The sequence below is a fragment of the Maylandia zebra genome, linkage group LG22 (genome assembly GCF_041146795.1).
Source record: "Maylandia zebra isolate NMK-2024a linkage group LG22, Mzebra_GT3a, whole genome shotgun sequence".
Lineage (NCBI taxonomy): Eukaryota > Metazoa > Chordata > Actinopteri > Cichliformes > Cichlidae > Maylandia > Maylandia zebra.
The window spans coordinates 1,429,158-1,453,392 of NC_135187.1; the positions used below are offsets into that span (position 1 = coordinate 1,429,158).

A 24,235-nucleotide genomic window follows, 5' to 3' on the forward strand; every position below is an offset into this window, starting at 1 on the left:
CAAAGATATCTAAACAGGCGCATGCACACACACACAGTTGCTGGGTCTGATTGTTTACTTTCTTTGCTCTCTCTCTCTCTCTCTCTCTCTCTCTCTCTCTCTCTCTCTCTCTCTCTCTCTCTCTCTCTCTCTCTCGTTCTGCCAGTTCGACAATGACCTCGTGCTCACCCTCGATCCTGACAACCCTACGTCGCCCTGGCGACACCTTGACGACAACCTTCTCACAGGTACATGGCGGTCAGCGGACCGTGGCGACCTTAAACCACCACCGTTTAGTGTGAGTTTGATGTAAATGAGCTGTTTCCTGTGTGTGTTTTCTTTGAAGCTGACGCTCCGGCCATTAAAAACGAAATGACAATAACGCAGCCGCTGCCGGTGGAGATGTGTAAGTCCCTGTCGGGTTTCTTTTCATGGGGTTTTGGATCGTTTGTACGTTTCCTGTGGTTTCACTGTTTGTCGTGTGCAGTGTTTCAGGTGAAAGCAGAGCCTCCCTCGCCCCCGTCCTCGCTCGAGTCCGAGTGCTCGGCCTCTCCACCTGACCCACAGGTGTGTCTCAGTCAGTGGGTATATTATAGAAAGCTAATGAACACAGACGGGTTTGTTATGGCGTTTAAAAAGATGTCCTCGTTTCTCTCTCCTGCTCAGATCACCGTTAAAGGCGAAAATCCTCCGACTCCTCCCTACATGTACGGAGACGTGCTGTCGCCTCCTCTAGGGTCCATGGAGGTTACCGTAGCAACAACAGCACCCCCAACACAAACCCAGATTGCTGCGGTGACACAGACGCAGCTCCAGACGCCGCTGACGACGCCGATCCCGGCGGTCATCGGCGGGCTACAGACGCAGGCTACAGGTACGACCGCTCGCCCGCTTATCCACTGAAAGCAGCCAATGGGAAAGCTGGGTGTGGTTTGGTTGCTTTGGTGATTGGTGCACGAGCGCAAGTTTTCCAGGTGTGGCTACAGAGGACCAGTGTTAGCTTAATGAGCAGCTTCCCTGGCTGGGAGTCATTCTCCACGTCAGGAAGCATCAGAAACATCAGGCCTGCTTCTCCAGCTTTGTGTAATCAAATGTAACCTTTGTCCAAGAATCACACAAAACAAGAAGAACGTCTCCGAGGCGCCTGGTTAGCTGCTGTGACGCCGAGGTCAGACTTTAGCCTTTTGACACAGTGATGGACAATCTGAAGCTCAAAGTCTGATTCAGGGTTCTCAGTTTAATGAGCTGTGATCAGCTGATGGCCATGGAGTGATGTAACAGCCACGCGTTCAGAGTTCATCAACCTGCAGGCTGATGATGAGCTGCTGATTCAAGCCTGATGTTCAGTAATGACAAATAACCAGCAGGCAGAAAGCGTCGCTGCAGGGAGGCTGTTAGAGGTGTGTGTGTGTGTGTGCGTGTGTGCGTGCGTGCGCGTACGTGCGTGCGTGCGTGTGCGTGCGTGCGCGTGTGCGTGCGTGCGCGCGTGTGTGCGTGTGTGCGCGCGTGTGTGCGTGTGTGCGCGCGTGTGTGTGTGCGTGTGTGTGTGTGTGTGTGTGTGTGTGCGCGTGCGTGCGTGCGTGTGTGCGTGTGTGTGTGTGTGTGTGTGTGCGTGCGTGCGCGCGTGTGTGCGTGTGTGCGCGCGTGTGTGCGTGCGTGTGTGTGTGCGTGTGTGTGTGTGTGTGTGTGTGTGTGTGTGCGCGTGCGTGCGTGCGTGCGTGCGTGCACTGATACACGTTTATAGGGGAGGTCGGGTCTCTCGGGGAAATGTAAGTTTGTTTTGCATAACTGCACTTTAAACATAAAAGTTGTTTTTAGGCAGGCGACGTCATACGAGCTGCAAAAATGAGCGAATGTCTGTGTGCAGATTGTATTCTGCTTGGTGTTGTTTGTTCGTGGCTGCTGCACACGTCGCTGCACACGTCGGTCTAAAAACAGGATGTTCCCGTGCTGGTTAACTTTGGCTCTGAGCTGCACTTCAGTGTGAAGCAGCTGTGGACGAGTCGGCGAGCACAGCACCGGCTGCTGTGTTTATCTTCTAAAATCAAGCACCGGCTGCTGTGTTTATCTTCTAAAATCAAGTTTGTCATTAAAAGTTTGGAGCATTTCCTGCTCTGTTGTGGACGGCACGCCTGCAGCGCTGCAGAGCTGCAGCGCCTCCACACCGGTTGTTCTGTGCGAGCATGCAAACGACGCACGCTAACAAACCTGTTTGTGTACTTTGGATTAACTGCAGCGTGCGCGCTCCGTCCTGTTTGCATGCTGAGCCTTAGCGTCGGGTTTCACTTACGCTGTCGTTTAACCAAAGAGCCGCGAGGTTCCAGTCTGACCTGTGACCGCCGCTGCAGCGTCTGTTAAACGGCGCCGTTTTAACCTCTGACGCCGCCTCTTTGTCTCTTTCAGTCTCTCTCAGTCCGAGCTCGGCCACGTTAAAGGCCAACACCATCCTGAGCACCAAACCCCCCATCCAGCCCCGACCCGTGTGCGTCGCCACCCTCCCCATCTCCCAGACCGCCACGCCGGCCAAGGCGCTCATACTGCAGGGCCTCCCCTCCATGGACCAGACCAGACCTGGTAACAACATCCTGTTTCTTCCTTTACTAATCCTTCTGTTTATTTCCTTTCCCATCACCGTTTCTTTTATACATATCTACTTTTATGTTTCATATCTAAATAATTTAATTTATTATTATTATTATTATAAGTTAATATATTAATTTATTTCTGCCTTTGCTTTTCGTGGCGTTTCACTTTGTGCAGCTGATTTAATAACGTAGTCGGGGAATGAGTGATGACGGAGGGATGCTGGAGTCCGACCTTTAACCTTCCTAAACAGTCATGTGTTCAGTTCTCGTGTGTCGAGGATGCTCTGAGCGGATTCGTCTTCATCTTCTCCTCTTCCTCCTCCAGTCGTCATCTCTCCGTCCGTCTGCCTCGGCTCCACGCCGGCCATCGTCAAAATGGAGCCCGTCTCTCCCAGCATCCCCCAGCACTGCTCCAGCCCCACGGCCCCGCCCACCAGCAAACCCATCGTCCCGGCGACCACGACTTTGCCCGGCAACAGCTCGAACGGCATCGATGTGAGTACAGCACTGACGTTACAGCCAGTACCCACAATTCCTCACTCTGAGCCTGTGAACGGATTACATCACACAACTTTCACACAGCTCCTCCTCTTCTTCCTGTCCTCTCTTTTTAACTTCCTCCTTCCTGTTTCCCTCACTGACCACCTCCTCCTCCTCAGATGAAAGTGCTGAAGCGGCAGCAGAGGATGATAAAGAACCGTGAGTCGGCCTGCCAGTCGAGGAAGAAGAAGAAGGAGTACCTGCAGAACCTGGAGGCTCAGCTGAGGGAGGCCCAGCAGGAGAACGAACGGCTCCGCAAGGAGAACCAGGCACTGAGGGAGAGACTGGCAGGGAAGGAGGTGAGACTCCAAGAAACATCACAACACACGAGTGAAAGGTTTGATGGAAACCGCGCGTGAACCGTTCTGCCTGCTGTTAAACTGTAAACGCCGGGAGCAGCAGGACAGCAGCGGACACACCGGTTGGTGGAGTCCTGCGAGCTGGACGTTCTGGTTGTTCGTGTTTTCCCTCTCAGCTCTTCAGCTTCACGCCATTCCTCAGCCTTGTGATAAGGATCTGATGCGTGACAGCAGCATCAGAGCGCCAAGCGTGGCGTTCAGCGTAATGTCGCTTAACCTGCTGCTGAGTGAGGAACGTTCTGTGAGACGCAGCGTCTCTGCGTAACGACACTGAATGATCTGCTGAGGGAGCCAAAACCACCAACAGGAAGTAACTGAGACAAAAGGGGAGGAGTCAGACGAATAAGAACAGAGTCAGATGGACCTGCTGCATCAGCGTTCAGGGTCATTCTCTCATCGTGTTCGTGTCATTTCAGGGCGCCGAATCAGCGAGTAACAAGAGAGCCGTGTGCGTCATGGTCGTCCTCCTCTTCATGACCTTCAGCTTCGGACCCGTCAGGTATCGTTTGCGACTCGTCGTGAAAATATTTGCCGCCGCAGATGTCGGCGCCGCTTTTGATCAGCACGTTCTGTTCTGCATCACAGCATCACAGACAGGAAGCTGGCGACGGGTCTGCACGAAGACGTGGTGTCGTTTACAGGACGGCGGCTGCTGGAGATCGAACAGCACCAGCAGGCGCCGCCGCCGCTTACCAACAAGGTGGAGGACAAGACGGAGACGGAGGAGGACGGAGGAGACGAGCGATGGAAGAGAGCGGAGGCGAAATACGCCGCAGAGCCGTATCAGTTCAGGTGAGAGGAAGCTGATGTCGGCGTTTTGTGACATCACTGCGACTGTCGGCTTTGAGTGTTTGTGCTGCCATCACACCACAGGAGCAGCTCTGAATACAGAGCGCTTCAGCAGAGGCGGAGCTTTATCACACAGAGAGGTCAGGGGTCAAACACCCAGCCACAGCAGCACCAACACACACACACACACCCACTGATACACCAGTGGGTGTGTGTGAAAGTGTCCACGCTGTCACAGTTATCAGCTGACAGACACGTTTAACAGAAGCCCGCCTGCATCAGACCGTTTCTCCACACTGAAACAAACGTGTGTGTGTGTGCGCGTGCGTGCGTGCGTGCGTGCGTGCGTGTGTGTGTGTGTGCAGAAACCTGAGCGACGTGTTCAGTGATGTGAAGGACCTGGTTCTGCAGGACATCGACCGTTACTTCACCTCCTCTGACTGCCGGCAGTTCAACCGCTCCGAGTCTCTCAGGTGAGTCTGACTGTGTTAGGATCTCCACGCTGGCGCTGTGGCTCGCGCTGATGTGAGGAGCTGCAGCTGTATTTAAACCTTCCTGCTTCTGTTTCTTTGCTTCCTCTGAATCTTGCAGGCTGGCGGACGAGCTGAGAGGATGGGTCCATCGACACCAGATCGATCGCAAGAAGTCCGGAAAGCCGAAGATGGCCAAGAAGGCCAAAGTCGCCCAGGTGAGGAGTCGTCTTCATCTCCCAGAGTTTTAATCCTTTAATGGAGAACAGTAGTTGGTCTTCAGCTCACTGGGATCTGTGTTTTGTGTCACTTGTGTCTCGTTCTGCAGCAGAAAGCTCAGCAGAGGAAAACCAACTTCTCCAGATATCTGCCGATCCAGACTCACCGCTCCATAGAAAGGTACGACGCGCTCTTCATCGCCGAGCGCAGACCTGCTGATGGTGCAGCAGTCAGCCTCAGCAAGTCAGACAGGAAGTGACATACATGAGCATCGTTTAAAGAGTCTTTAAAAACATCCAAAGCTTAAATCGCTGAATGTTTCTGTGCTGCTGAAACTGTTATAAAATATTTGTGCTGATTGTTTAAAAAAAACAACTTTTATTATAACGTGAGCTCATGTTAGCTGAGAAACACTTTTGCTGTGTTGTTGCATTAATGTTGGTTACTGTCCAGCCTGATGAGTCTCTCCCTGCTGCAGTCAGCTGCAGGTGCTTCCTGGTCCTGAGGTCACCTACAGCGACTTCCTGGACGCCATCGACCGCAGAGAGGACACGTTCTACGTGGTCTCGTTCAGACGGGTATGACGCACGCACACACACACACACACACACACACACACACACACACGCACACACACACACAGCAGGCTCTCACAGCTGTGCGTGTTAAACGGCGTGTCTTCCTGCAGGATCACCTCCTGCTTCCAGCCATCAGCCACAACAAAACCAGCCGGCCCAAGATGTCCCTGGTGATGCCGGCCATGTCTGTAAACGGTGAGTGTGCACGCTGTGGCGCGACAGGCTGCAGTGCAGCTGTGAATCACTCGGCGAGTGCCGCCGTGCACAGCTGACTCGGTCACGGCGGCCCAGCGAGCGCCGCGCCCTCATGGTGAAGATAAAAGGCTGTCATTGGCTCAGCTGCTGTTCTTCTCCTTATTGATACAGCTGTCCTGATGATGATGATGATGATGATGATGATGGTGGTTACTGTTATTATCATTAACCAGCCGCTCTTCCTCCATCTCCCTCCTCTTCCTCAGAGAGCCTCTATAACTCATCTCAAGGCTACGAGATGATGATGCAGGTCGACTGCGAGGTCATGGACACTCGGATCGTCCCCATCAAGTCGTCCGCCGTTCCCCCCTCGCTTCGAGACCCACCCCCGCCTCCCCCCTCCTCCCACGGCAGCTCCAACCATCACCACAGCAACCACACCTCACTCCGAGGACGCCACCAGCACCAGCACCACCCCTCCTCTTCCTCTCCGTCTCAGAGGCAGCCTTTACCCGCCCGCCGACGGACAGCTGAATACTTAATCAGCCAATCAGAAGGAGTCTGAAGGTCGGAGGTTAAAGGTTGGAGAAAGACTTGAAGTATAACCTCACTGTCCCTGCACCAGGTAACGGTTCCTCCTCCAGCAAACAGGAAGCTCCTCTCCGCACACAAGTCGAGTTTCCTGCCGTTTCCCAAAAGGTGAAAATTCAAGAAAACAAATTGAACTTGAGGACGTCCCACAAACGCCAGCATGTTTGTAAGAACGACAGCGGCGTGCATGCTGCGTTTTAATGTTTAACAGCGAGAACGCAGCGTGGAGAAGCTGCTCCATGAAGCGCCCACAGCCACACATCTGTCACCTAAGCTCCGCCTTCTGTACCTCATAATTCAGACAGAGGACGAGCTGAGCTTCTTCTTTCACGTACAAACAGGAAGTCTGTTCTAATGCTCTGAAAGATCCGAGTAAACGTCAGAAATAAACTTTACAGAATAAATTCAGCTCATTTACAGGATCAAGTGTAACGTTCATCCTTCAGAGACACCGAGCACAGCGCTGAGACGTTAACCGGCGCCAGCGTGTTTTTCACGTTTTAGTGAGTCGTAATTATGAGATACAGAAGCCCAGAGGAGCTGCAGCGCCTCTCAGCTGTCAGTCCGGCAGCTGCTGCATGAAGCAGGAGCCGCAAAGATGTGACGCCGTCCGTACGGCGCGAGGTGTGGCATCTAAAATATCGCCAGCAAAAAGCCAAACCAATGAAATTCCACTGAGAGTGAAACAAAAGCAGCTCGTTTGGTACTTTTGGGTTTTCTGTGGTACAGCAGTGAAATCGTTTCTGCGTCGTGCGTCAGCCGTCGCCTTTATCAATGTTTTGTTTTTTATGCTTGTTTTGGAGCAGTTATTTAATAGTTGTAAATATGAGTGTAGATATCTTGTCACCTTTTTACTTTTTCTAATTTTTGTTTTTTCACAACAAAAAGTAAAAAAACAAAGAAAAATATTTTGTATTTGTCGGACGGTCTGGCGTGACTCTGTGCTGGTCGTTTGAACTCGGGATTATCTCCTGATCTAAAATATTTATGGATATATATGCAGATTTTTGATCTTTATTATTGTACAGAATTAACGTGTAGAAAACTTCATACAGTTTGTTTTATTGTGAAAAATCTTGGCCTGTTCTGCTCACTTCCTGTCTTTTTTTTTTTTTTTTTAAGTTTAGACTCTAACAGAGCAGCTTTGCATGATCCACAGTTCATAATAATCCTTCTTTATCTGATACGGGGCCAGTTTATCCTCTGTGTGGAAAAATAAAAAGCTGCTTTGGCCACTCCCCTTTAACCTTTCTTTTGAGTTTTGGGTGGGGCTTCTGTGGCTGAGATGACCATATTAGGGATGCTTTCTTTGTGACATCATCCAGAGCCACAAGGAGAAAAAAAACTGCTGAAATTTTCCATTTGAGCTCCTGGATCATAGGACGATTGTCCATTAGTGCACATATGCTTGTGTTTACCACGAGCACGGAGGGCGGGGCAAGAGACCTGGCGGATGAAAGCAACCCCCAAATGTACAGAATAGCTCCGGCCCGCTGAGCCGACGGTGTGACTTGTTTTTGAGTATGTACAAAATTTTCAATCGTTTAAAAAGTTTAAAGCGCCCAAGTTTCACCCATCAGGGTCACGTTTGCTCAGCATTATGGGAAATGTAGGATCTGCAGCCTTTCTTACAGTGAACATGTGGGAAAACCTCCTCCTGTGTTAATGTCGTTTCACTTCATGGTGTTTTCCTTTCATACTGATGTTACTCTTCATGTGTGCAGAGAGGAACGTGGAGGATATGAAGGTAAACTTTTCCTTTTAATGGTGGTTTGAGTTTTAAAACACCGATGGAGCAGAAAAACGAGATTTGTCAGCTGCTCGTTGGTTCTTTCACACACAGTCGGCTCATGTTTCACTTCCTGGTTTCTGTAATCTGAAAACGCACTGAAAGCTGTTACTGAACCTTTGGGGTGCTTGTTGATCAGCTGGCATTATGACATCACGCATTTAGATAAATCCTCAGGAAATGTTCTGGTTTGTGTCTGTTCATCACAAAAATGACGTTTGCATTCTAAATGTGGTTCAGACGTAGTTTTATTCAAAACTCCGACCTTTGACCCGCTTTAAGAGCCACCGTCTGCTCTGCAGCCTGTTCTTGTACAAACCAGATTGTGAGCTCGCTGAAGCTGCACATATGAAAATGTAAACTGTCCTTTTTTATGTAAAGGGAATAAAATCATGAATGTGTAAATATTTCACAGGCTCCTGCTGATTGGTCGCTGCCTTCATGTTAGCAGGAAATGAATCAGAATCAGACGGCTGAAGGTTCAGAGCCGCGAGCTCCGAGGAAGCCGGAAGACTCACTGACCCCTCACTGACCCCTCACTCACTGACCTTTCACATCACAGACTCAAAGGGGACTTTTATTTTTCTCACTGCTCACACTGGATTTTTAAAAAAAAATTAATTGTTCACATTTAATTTCATAAGTCAGGGAGAAAAGAAAGCAGGTTGAGGAGCAGACAGGAGAAAAGTCTGTCCATCCAGCAGAGGGCGCCAGAGTGCTGCAGACTGACACTTCATGAAAGAAGAACACTGACGGAGGCTTTACCTGTGCAGGTGAGGAAGCTCAACCTGAAGAGACGACCTGCCTGTAGCAGACTTGAGTCACAGCGCAGACACGGAGCAGTGAGGTGGCGCTCCCTCAGGCATGAATACACGTGTAGTGAAAGGCGGGGCCGCCTCACCTGCTTAGATTACAAAAACAATCAAACACTTAAAGTCACCTGTCATAGGAGACAAAGACTGCAGCAGCATGGGGTCATCACTCAGTCACATGACCTGCTGTGATGTTTAGTTTCGCCTCAGTTTCAGAGATCAAAACTCAAAATGTGTCAGTTTGATGGTCCGTTAATGTGAAAAACTACAGATGGAAGAATCTGAAGACATAAAGATGAAATATTTTTAAGCTTCCCTCTAAATTCAGATCTAATACCTGGGTCGTGTTTGTGGTTTCCTCATGACGGCCGTTTCGTGCAGACTGAATAGATGCTGAGCACTTCAGCGTGCTGATGCTTCAGGCTTATCTGGCACGCAGTCCCAGCGTGGATGTTTATTTGCTCGTTCAGTGAGACGCTGTGTTTATAATGGAAAATCGTCCACATGCAGTGTTCGCATATACAGCTCCCTGTTACAGGATAATCAGGACAAACTAATTCTTTATTCTTTAAGACGTTTCCTGACTGGCTGTAAACAGATAATACTCGTAATTACCAGCCTGTTAAAAAACAAACAGCAATTAAAGGAGTAAAAGGAGAATTTACTGGCTCGGGGTGACAGCCGGCCGCCTGTTTGTTAGCAGTGTTTGTGTGGGAGACAGTTGTGTGACGCGGTAGTCGCACACAGCTGAAGGAGAATCTGTTTTGGTGGAACTCTGCTGTGTGAGGTCGACTTTGGGCCGGCCGTCCAGACGGAAGTCTTCACAAAACATCATCCAATCCTGAGCCACGCTCGGTCAGTGGACGTGACCGAGCGTAAAAGCAAAGAATCGAGCTCCCGATCAGCACGTGGAAGCATCCAGCCATGAACCAAACACCAGTCATGTTTATAACCACATTTTAAAGACGTTTCTGCAGGACTGAGGCTCAGTGAAAGCTGCTGGTGATGTCGCAGAGCTCTGTGTGCGCGCTGCTGTTAAACAGCTGTTTAGTTTTGTTTCTGACATTTGGGGCAGAGCTCTGTGAAGAGCCGAAGCTTTAGCACCACGTCCACAACGCAAATAAACTATCAGAGCCGCGGGCACAAAGTACGACTCTTTATACCAGCACAGCTGCTTTCTTCTCCAAACGTCTGAGAGGGAAGCGCCTGCATACGCATCAGGTAGGCTGTGAACACACCTGCGGCCACACCTGTCAGGCAGCAGTTTACACCTCCAGCAGAGCGTCCCGGGCTGCCAGCTCTGGACTCGACCCTCAAACAGAAGCTTTTGTCTGTAACTGAGACGTGCTGGCGTGAACGTAGACCGGGAGGAGCAGCAGTCCTGACATGAAACAGGCTGCAAAAATCATTAAGGCCAAAAACACATTGAGACTGTGAAGGTTTGAAGATGAGCCCCGACCTTCCCCCTCATTCAAAGTGCTGTTTGTAAAACTCTGTGCACCAGATTTCATTCAGTCTGATCCTTGTCTGCGCTCTGAGATCACGGGTCTACATCCCATCATAGCTGCCGGCCTCAGACGGAGCAGCTTAACAGTCGCTCGTATAAACCGCAGAGCACAGTTTGTCTCGTCCTGAGTGAAAGTCTTTTATAGACGGAGCGAGGCCGGAGACGCCAGGACAGACGTGTTTTAGTGTCGGCGCGAGTGACGTCTTCGTCCATCTCCGAGGCTTCAGATGAAAAACTCATCAGGCTACCAGACGCAAGACGACAGTTCGTAGTCCCGAGTTTCCGAGTCCATCGCGAGTGTTTCCAGCGAGCAATAATATGAAGGTCAGCGAGAGGAACGAAGCGAGGAGGGAATGAAAACACACGGCAGTTTGTTTTATGAGGGACTCCTGCAAACCTCAAGGACGTGCACACGGCGTCACGAGATGACATCGACCCCGTGGTGCTGACGGCCCGAGGCCCGGCGTTCTGCCCGTCGCAGCAGGTGTCTCACCTGCCAGAGACGCCAAAGACGAGCCGAGCTCACGGTCTCTGGCTGCGATTTAAAGGAGGGGAGGAAAGAGAGGTGCAGTGGAAACAAGGCAGCGAGTGTCTGGCAGCTGACGCGTGTAAATCGGTGCTAATCTGGTCCTGCGGCTTTAAAGAGGAAAGTCGTATTTTCTCTTTGCCTGCCTCGCAGAACAAAATCATCCGTCTGCAGGAGGCTGAACGTAACTGCACAGTAATCCAGACCAGACCTGGAAGTGTGCAGAAGCATCAGCATCGACCAAACACCAACCAGTCCACATAAAACACCATCAGATTGAAATAATAATGGTTTAGGGTACGTGGGGAGTCTTTTGATGCTTCCTGCATCGTGTCATGGTTCAGTCATCATGTTTCTCTGAACCTCACAAAGTGTTTTGTTGCCTAAACCTTTATAGAACCACTAGGATCTCTGAGTGTTTCCCAGGTGGGCGTGGCTCTCCCCCCGTCGGGGTGCCGGGCACACCTGTGCTCCATCAGCTCACAATCAGAGCCAGTATTTAAGGAGCAGCTGCAGCAGCCTCTCCTCACCAGACTGCCTGCTGCTTTCTGATGGTAGCGTTTGTGCGCCGTGTCGTTATCTCGATGTCTTGCCTCTCCTGTGCTGACCTTGTTGTCTGCAGGTTACCTTGGCCTGGGCTCAGAATCCACTATGTTACCTGTTTCGCTCACCTGGTCCCTCGTTGCCTTTTTCGTCCCTCGTCGTGGCTCGTGTCTGAACCTGACCTTCAGTTCTGCACGAGCCTACCCTCCTGGACTCCCTGGACTCTCAGACCCTGGACGGATTCACGCCGAGCATCCTTCCCCTTGACAGGATCAGTGCTCCCCGTTCCCCAGTAAGTTATCACGTGTCACTCCCACTAATACTGTCACGGTCTGGGGGGCAGACCGTGGGGGATGTTGGAGAAAGGACCCAAACGCTGGACTTAATGAAATGAACAGTGGGTTTATTTACAGTGAGGTAAATGTACACCACACATTGAATCTCCAAAAGTGCTCCCTCGACTCCCGTGACGTGTCTTCTCCCAAGTGCTGGTATCCCGTGCTCTCTGCCCCTGTGCCTTCACACACCCCGTGTGTCTTGCAGTCCTGTGTTCCACTCTCCTGAGGAAAAAACACAGACACAGCCGTTATGGCACCAACTCCAGCAGGCATACACTGACCAGCACTACAAACACTGACATGGAGTCTAACTCAACGATCCTGCGCCCGAGGAAGCTCCATCGCTCTGTTAAGTAGCTCCCCCGACGATCCTGATCAGAAGCAGGTGTGTGGTAAGCTAGGCGTGACCAGCAGCTGGCAGGGCCACACCCATCAGGCCTGCAGGTGGCTGTCCTTCATCCTCCAGCCTCACACACATACACACACCAGCATTGAACACAAGAGCACAGTGCAGCAAACATACATCCAATACACTAATAACAATAAAGGTCCACACTGTTCACGAACCCCGAGTCCCCGGAACCGGGTCCGTGACAAATACACCTGCTCAATTATCAGCTGACCCCGGTGGATCCACAGAGGTGCCTGTTCTCTCTCTGCGATCACCTGATGCTCCAAACATTTGTGTTGTAAAGCTTTGAGTCCAGGTTTTACTACGGCCGGCGTGGACCTCGATGTTTGTAGCTGATGGTCACGCCGGCACGTGCGTGCATCCATGTGGGCAAACGCCATCGATGATTTCACAGCTTCTGTTTCCTGCCAGCAGTGACGACACTATGAAATCATCCAGCTGTTGTTGTTTTCTGGGTAATCTGAAGCCTGGGCCGGCGCTGGAAACTCTGTCGTTGTTTTGATCGCTCGGTTTAATCAGTGTGGACGTAACTCGATCTAATTTTCACCCACAGTGGACGTAAATCCAGATGTGGTTTGGTTTTCTGATGATGATGAAGTAGGAGGAAGGAGCAGCTCTGGCAGTTCGAGCTGCAGTGGAAAAATAAAAAAGGAGACGAGGATTTTATTTGACGGTAATCTGCAGAGCCGCACGCTCGTCCTCTGGAAACGTCCTCCCAATTCTGGTGGCGATGCGTGAGGCGCTGCTGCTGATTGGAGCGTTTAATACGAGCAGATGAAAAGAGCGGAATCGTAGCGGGATGGGTCGAGTTTAGCCCGGAGCCGGGCCCACGGGATGGAGACGTTTATTCCAGCCTGAAATACGGCGTCATGATGGAAACGAGCAGCTGCTACACGATGACTCAGAGTGAAAGTCACAGTGAATCAGGGGTTCTGGGAGAAGCTGGCAAGCATTTGTCCTAAAGTAGAGACAGATGAGACAAACTGGGAATACTGGGAATATGAATCTGTGACATCAGCTTCCTCTGTGGGTTTTACTGTTGGAGCCAACCTGCACATTAAACACGTCAACAACAGTGAATGATAAATCTGTTAACTTTAATTTCAATACTAAACAGAACTGACGAGATGAACCGTGTGCTTCAACTTCCCAGTCTGAGTCTTTTCCTCCTCATATTCCAGCCGTACGCACACAGCACAGCTCTGCTACGGACACAGAGTCCCTGTCACAGCACGCCTCCACTCCTGTGGATATATTCACAGCACATCTGTATATAATCTGCTCTCTGCACTTCTGATTGGATGAAACTGAAGCTAAAACTAAACCCTGTCTCAGACCTGGTGACTCGCTGGTCAGTGACAAAGCTCACGGGAACCTTTAGCTGAATAACTTTTACCTGGTGCATGTTGGGAGCAAAGCAATCCCAGCAGTCCCAGTGCTTCTTCCACTCAGGACGGCCTCACTGCACCGATCTCTGCACCTACGACTGCATGAGTTTGTGCTGGTGACAGATCCACTGTGTGCAGGTATGCACATCCCCACATTCGTAGTTGATATGAATGAGACTGGGACTTAGTCGTGTGTCAGGACTGCAGTAGATGCAGCAGCATGAATGTCAGAGTCCTTTCAGTCAAACTGATGCTGTGATGAGGCTGGTGGAGTCTGCGCCCGTGTGGGACTAGTTTGTGTTTGTGGACCGACTGGTTCTTCGGGGTAAACTAACTGTGGCAGGATTAAGTGTTAACATGTACGTGCTGTGTGTGCGGGCTCTTTAATGACTCGCACGTTTCCCTGCTGCACTTTAAATAACCGAGGCCTGTGCGGCCATCGCTGGATTCCCGCCGCTCAGCTTTGATCAGCGTCGATGGGAATCTCTCATCTGGCCCCAAATGTGCTCGCCAGCATCGTTTTAAACATGTAGGGTTTGAAACAGACGTAGTAAATGTATTTTTCCACCTGTGTCTGCTTTACCTGCTCCTCCACAGTCTCAGCTGTGCTGTGGTTTCCAGGCAGCAGTGGGCTCTGATGGGCTCAGAGGAGCCGTTAACAGCCGTGTTTCCTGTGGAGGTGCAGGGAGCTTTAGCTCAGCCAGATGTTTAGGTTGCACCGATGGCTTTTACAGCTGTGAGGGAAATATGCTAATGTGACCCAGCGTCCTGCTGACTTCTGTGTGTTTCTCTTTAGTTTAACATAACTCTGCTTTTTTCTCCCGGCACACACAACAGCTCAGCTCTTTCTGTTTCATGCTCTGCAGCTTCAAGTGAATCTGTCTGAGTTTCTGAGTCTGTGAAAATCAAACTGGCCTCTCCAGCTGGAGGCTCGTTGCTTTATTTTTATTATAAATATACAAGAAAGCTGAAGACGTGGAAGTTTGCGTTTCTTCATCACAGGCATGGATTTCTCTGTAATTCCTGGTTCCCTCTGCTGCACCTGTGATTCCCCGGCTGGGTCCACTCCCACTAACCAGCCCTGTGTGTATTTGTAGTGATGTCTTCACTGAGGTCACTGTCAGAGCATCTGTTTAGACCCACTGTGGACTGGGATGTGGTGACTGTGGAGTCTGATTACAGTGATGGCTGTGGTGTTTAAACAATGCTCAGTCGGTGCTGATGATGCAGAGTGGGTCTCCACACCATCAGCCTGACACACAGCAGGGCTGCTTCAAACGGACTCATCAGCTCAGGCAACATTTTCTCCAAACTCGACCAGTTTCCAGATGTTAGCCGCCAGGAGCAGCAGCTGGTGTGGTTTTGTCCCACCTGCTCCACAGTCTGACACGCTGCATGGTCAGACGTGTCCGTCTGCATGCCTCGGCTGTAACGCTGATTATCTGAGTTACTTTTACCTTCGCAGCCTGAATTTTTCCCCGTCAGCATATTTGGCAGCATCATAATACACTGTTTCTATAACATGATTGAAAACCATTAAATGTTCTTCCTGCTGGATGTAAATATTTGATCTTAGCACAGAGCACAAGGTGCCGTCTCACAGCCTTACCTGGGGACTCCCGGTCAGCCGGAGCAAACAGAGCGCCGTGCTGAGCAGAAGAATTTATCACATCATAAATCCATGTTTATGAAACTGTCCAGGCAGGACGGAGAGCCAGTTGGCCGCCAGTCAACGTGCCTCAGAGCAGGAAGCAGATTCAGGAGTTGCAGCTGCAAAGCCGGAGCTTAGATTTAGTTCCACTGGGTCGACCCTCCAAACCACACAACGGGGGAACCGAGTAAATACACACAAACAAACCGCCTTGTGTTAATCTGTCCACAGAACACGGGTCCAAAACAGCTGATTCACGTCCCACCTACAGGTTTTTACTTGTAAACTTTTATATTTTGATTTAAGTTAAGTGCAACACTGCTGTCATGATGCCATCTGAGATTTTACAGGAAATTACTGAGAGACAAAGTCAAGTATTAACTGGACCCTTCGTGTTTGTCAGCTGTCACAATGAATGAGGCCGACGAACGCAGCTCCCAGCACCACCGACTGTTTGATATACTGATGACTCTGGATGTTAAAGGAATGATACGTCTGCAAATAAGGTGGGAATACCTGCTGTGACTCCACCCGCTGTGACTCCACCCGCTGTGACTCCACCCGCTGTGACTCCACCCGCTGTGATTCTGGACTCTGCATCTGTCTCAACGTCTTTATTTGAAGCCAGGTGTGACGATACGAGGACAACAGAGTGGGTTTATATGCTAATGTTAGCATGCTGCACCAATAACCTGTATGGATGAACCCACAGACACACACATGTGCTAAAGTATGCTAACGCTCACTACATTGTTATAATGTTATTATTACCTCACGTGACTCTGTGGGGCTCTGGATCAGGGCACAGCAGCTTCACACGACCTCGTTTGACACAACACGCATAAATGGGAAAAACTCCAGGCTGAAAAGAATCAAATATTCTTGAAACAACAACAACAAAGCTCTTTTTGAGCCCAAAGATCTTTTTAGCTTTGACTGCATGGAGCTGTTTCCTCCTCACAGGCTGTTTAATGTTGTCTGCAGGGCTTCACCATTCGTGCAACAGATGAAGTAAATATTAGTCATCAGGCTGTTTCCTTTTCAACATTTACTCAGCCTCAGTTCATCCCCTTCAGTCAGCAGAGGTCCTGTTTGCTGCACCTTTGGATCAGGCTGCAGGCACGGCGGCACAGAGACTCGCTGTGATGAAGGAATGAAGCCGAGTTTGTCTACCTGAGACCGGCTCCTGAAACCACATCCCACAGACGCCGTGTTAGCGTGTGAAAGTAAGATGTTCACAGCCCGGAGCAGAAACAGGCCCCTCTGTGCGTGCAGATGCAGACTGATGAGGTTATGGAAGCAGCGTTCTACCTGAGACCGGGTTACCCGGCCGCTCAGCGCGCCATCATCTGACTCCAGCACATCAACATGGGAGCAAACAGTGAAACGCTGAGGGTTCAGAAACAGCTGTTTCATGGTTCTGACTCAATGACGTTAAATACTTTTAAAGACGAGAATCAGAGGGAAGGAAGGGGCGTGACTGTCAGAGACATGATTACCCTCAAAGATGGGAGCTGTTATCAGCTGGTTGGTGATGGGTCAGCGCCTCAGGCGTGTGGTCGCGTGTATATTTTAAAGAAAACAAATCTTTTGTGTCATCTTTGACAAATCTGAGGAAAGTTTACACAGACAGAAACGTGACAGAGCTCCAGACGCTGTAACTGAATTATTCCCATAACAAACATTAACATGAAACATCCTGTTTGGATTCAAACGAGTGGCTTCACTGTGAATGTGAAGTACGGGGTGGGACTGTGGAGCGAGATGTTTACCTAGCCCGACAGAAAAGACTGACCTCAGAAAGAACGTGAGCTCCTCCACATTTTAGAAAGCCGCAGGCTGGAGCTCATATGAAGCCATATTTGTGCTCTGAGATTAAGTCGAACCACATGGACCTGCCGGGACTGACACACGAAGCCAGAGGCGTCCGAGTCAGACGCTCAGTGTCGGGTTAATGATGTTTGCTTAGCTCGTGGCTGCTGTTTGTTCTGGGCTCTCCGCGATGTGTTCGTGCGCAGTGAGACGATCCGTAAAACACATCCTCAAACACGCCGAGCATCATCCGACAGGCTGGGGGTCAAATCTGATTCGGCACATAACGTTGGTCTGTAACACAAACAGGAAGTCCTTACATCAGACAGCATTACTGTGAGCGCTCAGGCTTTATCCGTCTGTCCTGGGTTATGTTACAAATGAGACGCTAATCACTAAACGACTCTAACTGATCGTCTTTGACACAAGGTGAGGACATTCATAATAAAACTGGATATCAGAGCAGGAGTCGTTACACTCGTCACAGGATGAAGCTCTGCTGTAGTTTCTATGTATTCATGTAAGTCCATCAGATTTCCCTCCATCACCACACACAGCTGATCACATCCCGGAGAAAGAAAAAGCTCGGCTCCAGATGGGATTTCATTTGCAGGTGTAATTATTACTGTGGACATAAGGCTGAGAACGTGCCTGGGACTGGATTACAGTCACAGGGCAGTGGAGTTCAAACCCCTCTGCTGTTCTTACACGAATGCTGCTAAACAGGCCGAGAGGAGAGAAACCAGGAAATTCTTTTGCCAAAATGCAATCTTGAAACCATCGGCTGACATCTGCTGACGATTTAGCTCTTTGTGACCTTTTCTCATCTGCATCAGCAAACAGTAACCAGCAAACATTAAAGGATTAAAGTCGGCCGGGCGTCTCCTGACTCTGGCTGAAACCTGCTCGCTGTCCTCAGAGGCTAACGCCATGTGGACAGGCTAACGTAGAAGATGGTCCAGCTTCAGGTGGACCACAACTGTCAGCCTCCCAGTGAAGCTCCAGAACATTGGAGAGAGTCCCGGATGGTCTGTGAGTTTGGACCGTCTGCAGGTGCTCTGTGAACTGAAAAAGGCGTAAGACTGCAGGCGTCCCCAACTGTAGGGTAGATGATGGGGGGCGAGACCTCAGTCCGTGCTGCAGACGATACATTAGAATAGCTGTTGGTGGACTCTGATCTCTGCCCAACATCATCGGCTCCTCATAATTTATATAGAAGGAATTTTGAGATTTTCTCTTCCTCTTTCGTTCCTCAAACCGTGACAGGAAGCAGCTAAAATGAGATTTAACACCTGGAGGCCTGAACTCAGCTGGAACAGGGTGGAGTCTGACGGGCGAGTCGGTGCAGCATCTGTGACGATGCTGAATCTGTTTCCTGCCTTCACCTCTGCTCATCAGCTGTGAGCAGTGAGTGAATAAGATCACCGGTAAACCAAATGATGTCCGAGCTCTTCATTAAGCTACATGTACTCTGCCAGCTGTGCAGCTGTGTGTCTGCTAAAGGTGATGAAGACGGATGCACGTACAAACTTTGTCAGCTTTTTAAAAATGGTGTTTGTTACAGGTCGCTGCTTTCTTGAGAAATGAAGACGAAGAAACGATGACATGATGAGAAGCAGTTTCTACACGTTAATGATGTTTGAACCAGGACAAACATCTGCAGCAGACTGAACCTATCAATGCATTTGTGTTTGTGGAGCAGTAAAGTGTTTATAGTGAACGATAAAATGACGTTTTACTTTTCCACACACAGAGCTGTTTAATGCAGAGTACGGTGCTACTTACTGCACACTCCTCTATTAAGCTGCTGCCTGAGTTGAAGCCTGAGGCCGCGGTTCAGCGACGTCTGCATGTAACATCAGGAAGAGCTGCTGCAGAGGGACTTCAATGTGTGTCAGCACCGTTTCAGGTGCACCGGCGGCTGCAGCACATCTGCATACTCCTGATGTTTCACCTCAAACAGGACCAGAGCAAACATAAAGTGTCCCTGCAGGCTTCTGCACGGCATCGTGCAGAGAGGAGCCGAGTCCTGGGTGATGGCGAGGATGATGACGGTGCTGCTGGACCTACATGACATCACTTCTCTCTACAGCGTGCCTCCAGTTAAAGATTCAGTTACCGAATCCCCCGATGATAAACGAAACCAGCATCACAGATGTGAGCTGAGGAGCTGCTGGCTGCAGCAAACAGAAGCACCGTTGTGTTTTTAACGAGCGCTCGTCACACGACGGCTGCGTTTCACGTTTGGATCGCACACTGGAAGCATTTGGGACGTCCGGCATCACTCTCACGTTTTTATCCTTTTCCTTGCTGAGTCCGTGTCATAGTCAGAACGATAGATCAAGGATCACCACAGCAACGTTTTTCCATATCAGCGTGGAAAACGTTGATGTTCCTCACATGAATTTACCAAAGTGTGAAAGACTGAAGGGCATCTGTTTTGGTTTGTCGTGAAAACGACGGCAGGCTTTTGTTGTTTGCATGATGAGACTCTTTTTTATTTTCTTAGCACGATATTGAGTTTAGTTATTATTTCTATTACGTCGATATTTGATTGTTCAGGTTAAATGTTTGGTTTTAAATATCAAATGTAAAAACGTCTCGATCACAGACAGTCAGGAAAACTGCACGTGTTCAAACATCCTGTTATTATAATAAATCTTTCTCTACAACAGAAACTTTATGATAAGTGTTATTCTCACTGTGACTGTAGCAGAGGTCAGAGGTCAAACATGCATAGGCTTTTATCAGTTTTGGACCGTTGACCTTGGCGAGCTCGGTGGATGCGAGCCAAATATTATTGGATGGTTGCCATGACTCGTCGCTGCACCGCTGCCAGACACGTAGAGTTATTACCGATGATAAGAAGCTGTTATTACTTTGTTATTGCTTTTCTCTCTGTCGCTCCTCGCTGCTCGGATGTTTGCGACTCTGCATAATTCAGATTCTCTTTCTCATTTACGTCGGAATACTTGGGATTTCACGGAGGACTTTCCTCCTCCACGCGGGCACAATGGCTGCTTTCAGCTTCCGTGGGAACATGTCTCCCAGACGTGACTTTTCATTTTTCCTGACAGTGACATGAATTTTCTTTGCTTGTCATATTTACATCTGCAAACACTTTAAACACCAGATGAAGCGTGTTTGGCTTCGTGTGTTTCTGTGGTTAATATCCATCGTTGTCTCGCTCGGAGGTCTTTGAGTTTCGTGTGGATTTGACTCCCTGTGGGTTATCTTCAGCCTCAGTGGGGTTACAGAGTGACATGTATCATGTCATGGTTTGCCTCGCTGTAGTTATTTTGTGTCTGTTCGATAGAGTTTTTAGAGCGACGTGTTCAGACCCTTTATAATGGAGGCTGGGGCCCTGGGCCCCCGGGGGCCTATAGAGCTGTAGTCGCCTGGATCGCGGTGTGAGGAGAATCGAACACTGCGTCACCGGCTTCGGACCGTACGGGGCGACTGGGCTGGAGGCTGCAGACGGCTGACAGCGCTCTGTGTGTCTGTGACATATGAGCAAGCTCGCAGGCATCTGTGTCGGCCTACAGCGAGGCTTTTCCCACGGCGTGACTCGGCCCAAACAAAGGCTGCCGCCGACGCTGGAGCGCGTCCAGCTCCACCATCTAACCTCATATTTCTGGGACACATTCAACCTTTCACAATGAAATATTTCCTCCACAGCAGCACGAGAGGCGGGTGAAGGCAGACGGAAAACCCCGAGCCTTTGAGTCACCCGCCTGTCCGTCTGCTTTTCAGTTATTTTAAGATAAAAGCAAAGATTTTTTATAAAGACATGAATGAAACTGTGGTTTTAAAGCTCCATCTGTCTGTCAGAGGTGGAGGCTTCCTCCACGTCTCTGTCCTTCAGCCTTTTTTTGAGATGAGATGATCGGGAGCTGCACATGCTGAAGGAACGATGGAGGGGAAATGAGACAGAGGGAGGCAGAAGCTCTTATAAAGTCTGCCCCCACGCTCCCTCTCCGCCTCTCAGCGGGGCGATCGCTGCGACGTGTCTTGATGTTCTTCCAGCATCGCTCTGAGATGGAGAAACCAGAGGTCGGTGGCAAACGCACAGAAACACAAAGAAAACACATCAACAAGCAGGAGAAAAGCCGATTTTCCCATGAAAGCTGATATTAGCGAAACCTCGGCGTGACCTGTGCTGCTGATTGTGTCGCACACGTGTGTGCGCACGTGCACGCGTGTAGATCAGTCTAAAGAACGTGCGTATTACGATGGCTTCATGACAACCTGACCTGTCGTCGCTCACTGCCAAACTGAACAAAGCTCACCTCAGACCTGCTTTGCTCGCATCATTCACTGTTCATGCTAAGCTGCTCAGCACAAACCAAACGCAGCACAGAAGCTGTTCACGGCTGCAAATGAAGGATTTCAGTTCATGTCAGTGTTTCAGAAGTGCTTTGGAAATATTTTGGATCACATGTGCAGATTTAATAAACCTCATTGGTTACAGGCTTAGCCAATAAGACTTACTGGATCCTTCAGAAACACGTAGCAGGAAGCATCAGAACCGAAGAAAAAAACTTTGAAGGTGGTTTCTCTTTGAGTTTGTAATCCGGTCATGCAACACAGTTTTTCTACCCTCGGATCTTTGTGATGTCATAAAGATGGGCTAACCCTAATATGGTCGTTTTTACGAAGTTGGATGAAGTGAGCGGGGTCTGTGAATAAGCAGCAGAGGTGCACTTTACCTCCGAGTCATCACAGCAGGTTGTTGTTGTTTGTTCTGGAGATTTCTGATCGATGTTTGGTGTGTGTGCACATTTTAGTGCACCAGTACTGTAACTAGTCTTGTATATTTTTGCATTGATTCTTTATTATTGGCCATCGCTGCACATATTTATAAACTAGAGCTCCACATCTGCCCGGCTGACAGGCAGCTGATTGGTGGAGACGCTGCTCTGGGTTTGTGTAGTAGGTGTGTGTGACTCGCGCTGAGGTGCTGAAGCTGCTTCGACTGGAAAATGTGAGTCAGCGCTCGCAGCGGCACATGCGCCCATCTTTTACCCGGCGTGCGTTGGCCTCCGTCACAGTCATGCACTGCAGAGGCTGCGTTTCTGCTATGCTCATCTGCTGCGACGGGAGCTTGAAACCTGCAGCCTATGAGGACCCGGGTCAAATACACAGGACTGTCACATAAATCAAGCTGTTCTATAAAAACCTCTCTCACCCTTTTTCAAATCCAGTGTGTATTTGAGGATTAAGCACATTATGTGAGGTTTGGGAGGCTTTAAGACTTATTTCAGGTTTAGCCCAACACCAATGACTGAGGGGAAGATTATTGAGCCTAATTATTTGGCAGGCAGCACTTTGTTCCACATCACCCACCACAGGGCAGCTCTGGGTTCTGCGTCTTTGACCTCTGCACGCCTCCGGCTTGTGGGCAACACGTGTGAGGCGGAGCTGCTGGTTTAAAGACTTCATTCATGTTAAAGCGGCCGTGTTTATTTTGTGCAGATGTTTAAATGCATGACCCTTAAATGTGACACGAGTCTGCTCCCTCTGGTTGTCAAACTGACGGTTTTACAGCGAGGCGACGGTTAATGACCCGTTAGCGCAGGGATCGCTTCCTTCCCGCGCTGCAGACCGCAGGTCAGCAGGTCAGATGCAGAGGACGTGTTTGGGCTTCAGACTCAACCGCCGCCCGTCCCAACACGCCGATTTTTTTCAGCTCAACTTTGTGCTTCTTGTCCGTGTTTGCTTTGCAGAGCAGAATCAGAGTTGGCAGGTTTTACTTTCAGTTTCTCACAACTGCTGCTTTGTTTGGCAGATGTGCAGCTGTGTTGTAGTTCAGGACGTTTGTGCTTCAAAAATCATAAAACTGTGGTCAGGTACCAGTGGCTACCATGAACATCCCTGATGACGGCGTGGTCTCTAACGAGTCAGGAAGGAGGATGAACCCGGTACGAACAAAGATGCGTCAAAAACAAGCCGACTTCCTGATGATCTGTGTCCAAATGTATGTAAGACTGATTATAACTCATCTGTGTGTGTGAGAGTGTGTCACTGATTTAGCTCTGTGACGATCAAAGCTACAAAACCATCATGCAGCTGAGCCTCGGGCAAACCCAGCGCTTTACAGCAAACTTCCAGAGAAACTCTTCAATAAAGCAAAGTCGAGTCCAGGATGCTGCCGAGAATAGAAACAAATAAACGAAACGAGTCCTCAGAGTCGCACGCAGACGTACCTTCATACCTGCTGCTGTGAAACACCAGTAAAACCAGAGGCTCTGTGGGTGACGTGGGCTCAGTGCCTGCTGGTGGCTGCAGCATGACATCAGCGCGGGTCAGATTTTCATTGGCGTGCACGGCTCGCGTTCAAACAGGCCCATCAGGACCCGTCCGTCTGTCTGGCTGCACGCCTGCTTCCTGCACGCGTGCAGAGGGAAAACCTGCACAATGAAATGCTCATAACTCATCTGTTTAACTCACCAAGCGTCTCTTACCTAACGGAGCGCTGCTCTACGCTGCGAGGGTCCCGCTCCGACGTTACAGGACACCAGGGGAAAGTCGCACAGCTAACCAGGCGAAACATGCACTTTGGTCTTTGTTCGACTAATTCAACCCAGGCGGACGATTTATGACATAAACTATGTTACAACTTTCAACAGACTGTTTATGGACGAAGGATTTCCCAGAGTGCCGTTTGGATGTGGCAGCATCATCATTCTTCTTGCTGCCCGCTGAGGCCGGATGATGGAAACACCCACGGCTCCTGTGAACGATGTCTGCACGTCGGAGCAGGAAACACTGACGTCTGTTAGCTGCTCACAGTGCTGAAGCTCCTCAGCTCACCTGTACTGGGTTCTCACCAGTTTAGCACCAGTTTGAGAACTACAGGATAATCTCCCCTGTGGGTTTGTTGGTAGAGACTCATGCAGACCTGGGCGTCCTTGTTGCACCGCTGTGCCATGTTCGACACGTCGCCAAAATCATCTCCAGAGACGATTATTAGGCAAGCGAGCCTCTTCATCATACCATCAGTCATCTGCATATGTCCCAACTCCAAGCTGTAAACACTTCAGTGCTTATTCAAGTGTTTACTCTGATTTTGTGGCAACTCAGCTTTTCTCTGAAACACAAAGAAACTGCGTTTTGTAACAAAGTCACATCTGCCCGTCGCAGCTGCTCGCG

The 24,235-nt window shown here is 49.7% G+C and overlaps 1 protein-coding gene and 1 long non-coding RNA gene across 3 annotated transcripts in view; one reads left to right on the forward strand and one right to left on the reverse strand.

Annotated features, from left to right (window-relative positions):
- The window catches only part of atf6b (activating transcription factor 6 beta), a 13,997-nt gene extending 5,493 nt beyond the window's left edge, over positions 1-8,504 (forward strand). Inside the window, exons 3-17 of one of the 2 annotated variants that reach the window (XM_076878868.1) lie at positions 146-227; positions 326-385; positions 467-546; positions 646-853; positions 2,383-2,553; positions 2,890-3,059; positions 3,224-3,403; positions 3,880-3,962; positions 4,049-4,255; positions 4,618-4,725; positions 4,844-4,940; positions 5,051-5,121; positions 5,420-5,519; positions 5,630-5,714; positions 5,981-8,504. In XM_076878868.1, the coding sequence (XP_076734983.1) occupies positions 146-227; positions 326-385; positions 467-546; positions 646-853; positions 2,383-2,553; positions 2,890-3,059; positions 3,224-3,403; positions 3,880-3,962; positions 4,049-4,255; positions 4,618-4,725; positions 4,844-4,940; positions 5,051-5,121; positions 5,420-5,519; positions 5,630-5,714; positions 5,981-6,279 (2,001 nt within the window). In that variant the 3' untranslated portion in view covers positions 6,280-8,504. The remainder of the gene's footprint in view (positions 1-145; positions 228-325; positions 386-466; positions 547-645; positions 854-2,382; positions 2,554-2,889; positions 3,060-3,223; positions 3,404-3,879; positions 3,963-4,048; positions 4,256-4,617; positions 4,726-4,843; positions 4,941-5,050; positions 5,122-5,419; positions 5,520-5,629; positions 5,715-5,980) is intronic. The other variant, XM_024798309.2, reaches the window with a different exon arrangement.
- The window catches only part of LOC101487752 (uncharacterized), a 19,095-nt gene extending 8,034 nt beyond the window's left edge, over positions 1-11,061 (reverse strand). Inside the window, exons 1-2 of the long non-coding RNA XR_003021943.2 lie at positions 9,244-11,061; positions 8,860-8,998 (exon numbers count right to left, since the gene is read on the reverse strand). This is a non-coding gene — a long non-coding RNA (uncharacterized LOC101487752). The remainder of the gene's footprint in view (positions 1-8,859; positions 8,999-9,243) is intronic.
- Positions 11,062-24,235: the final 13,174 nt, after the last annotated feature.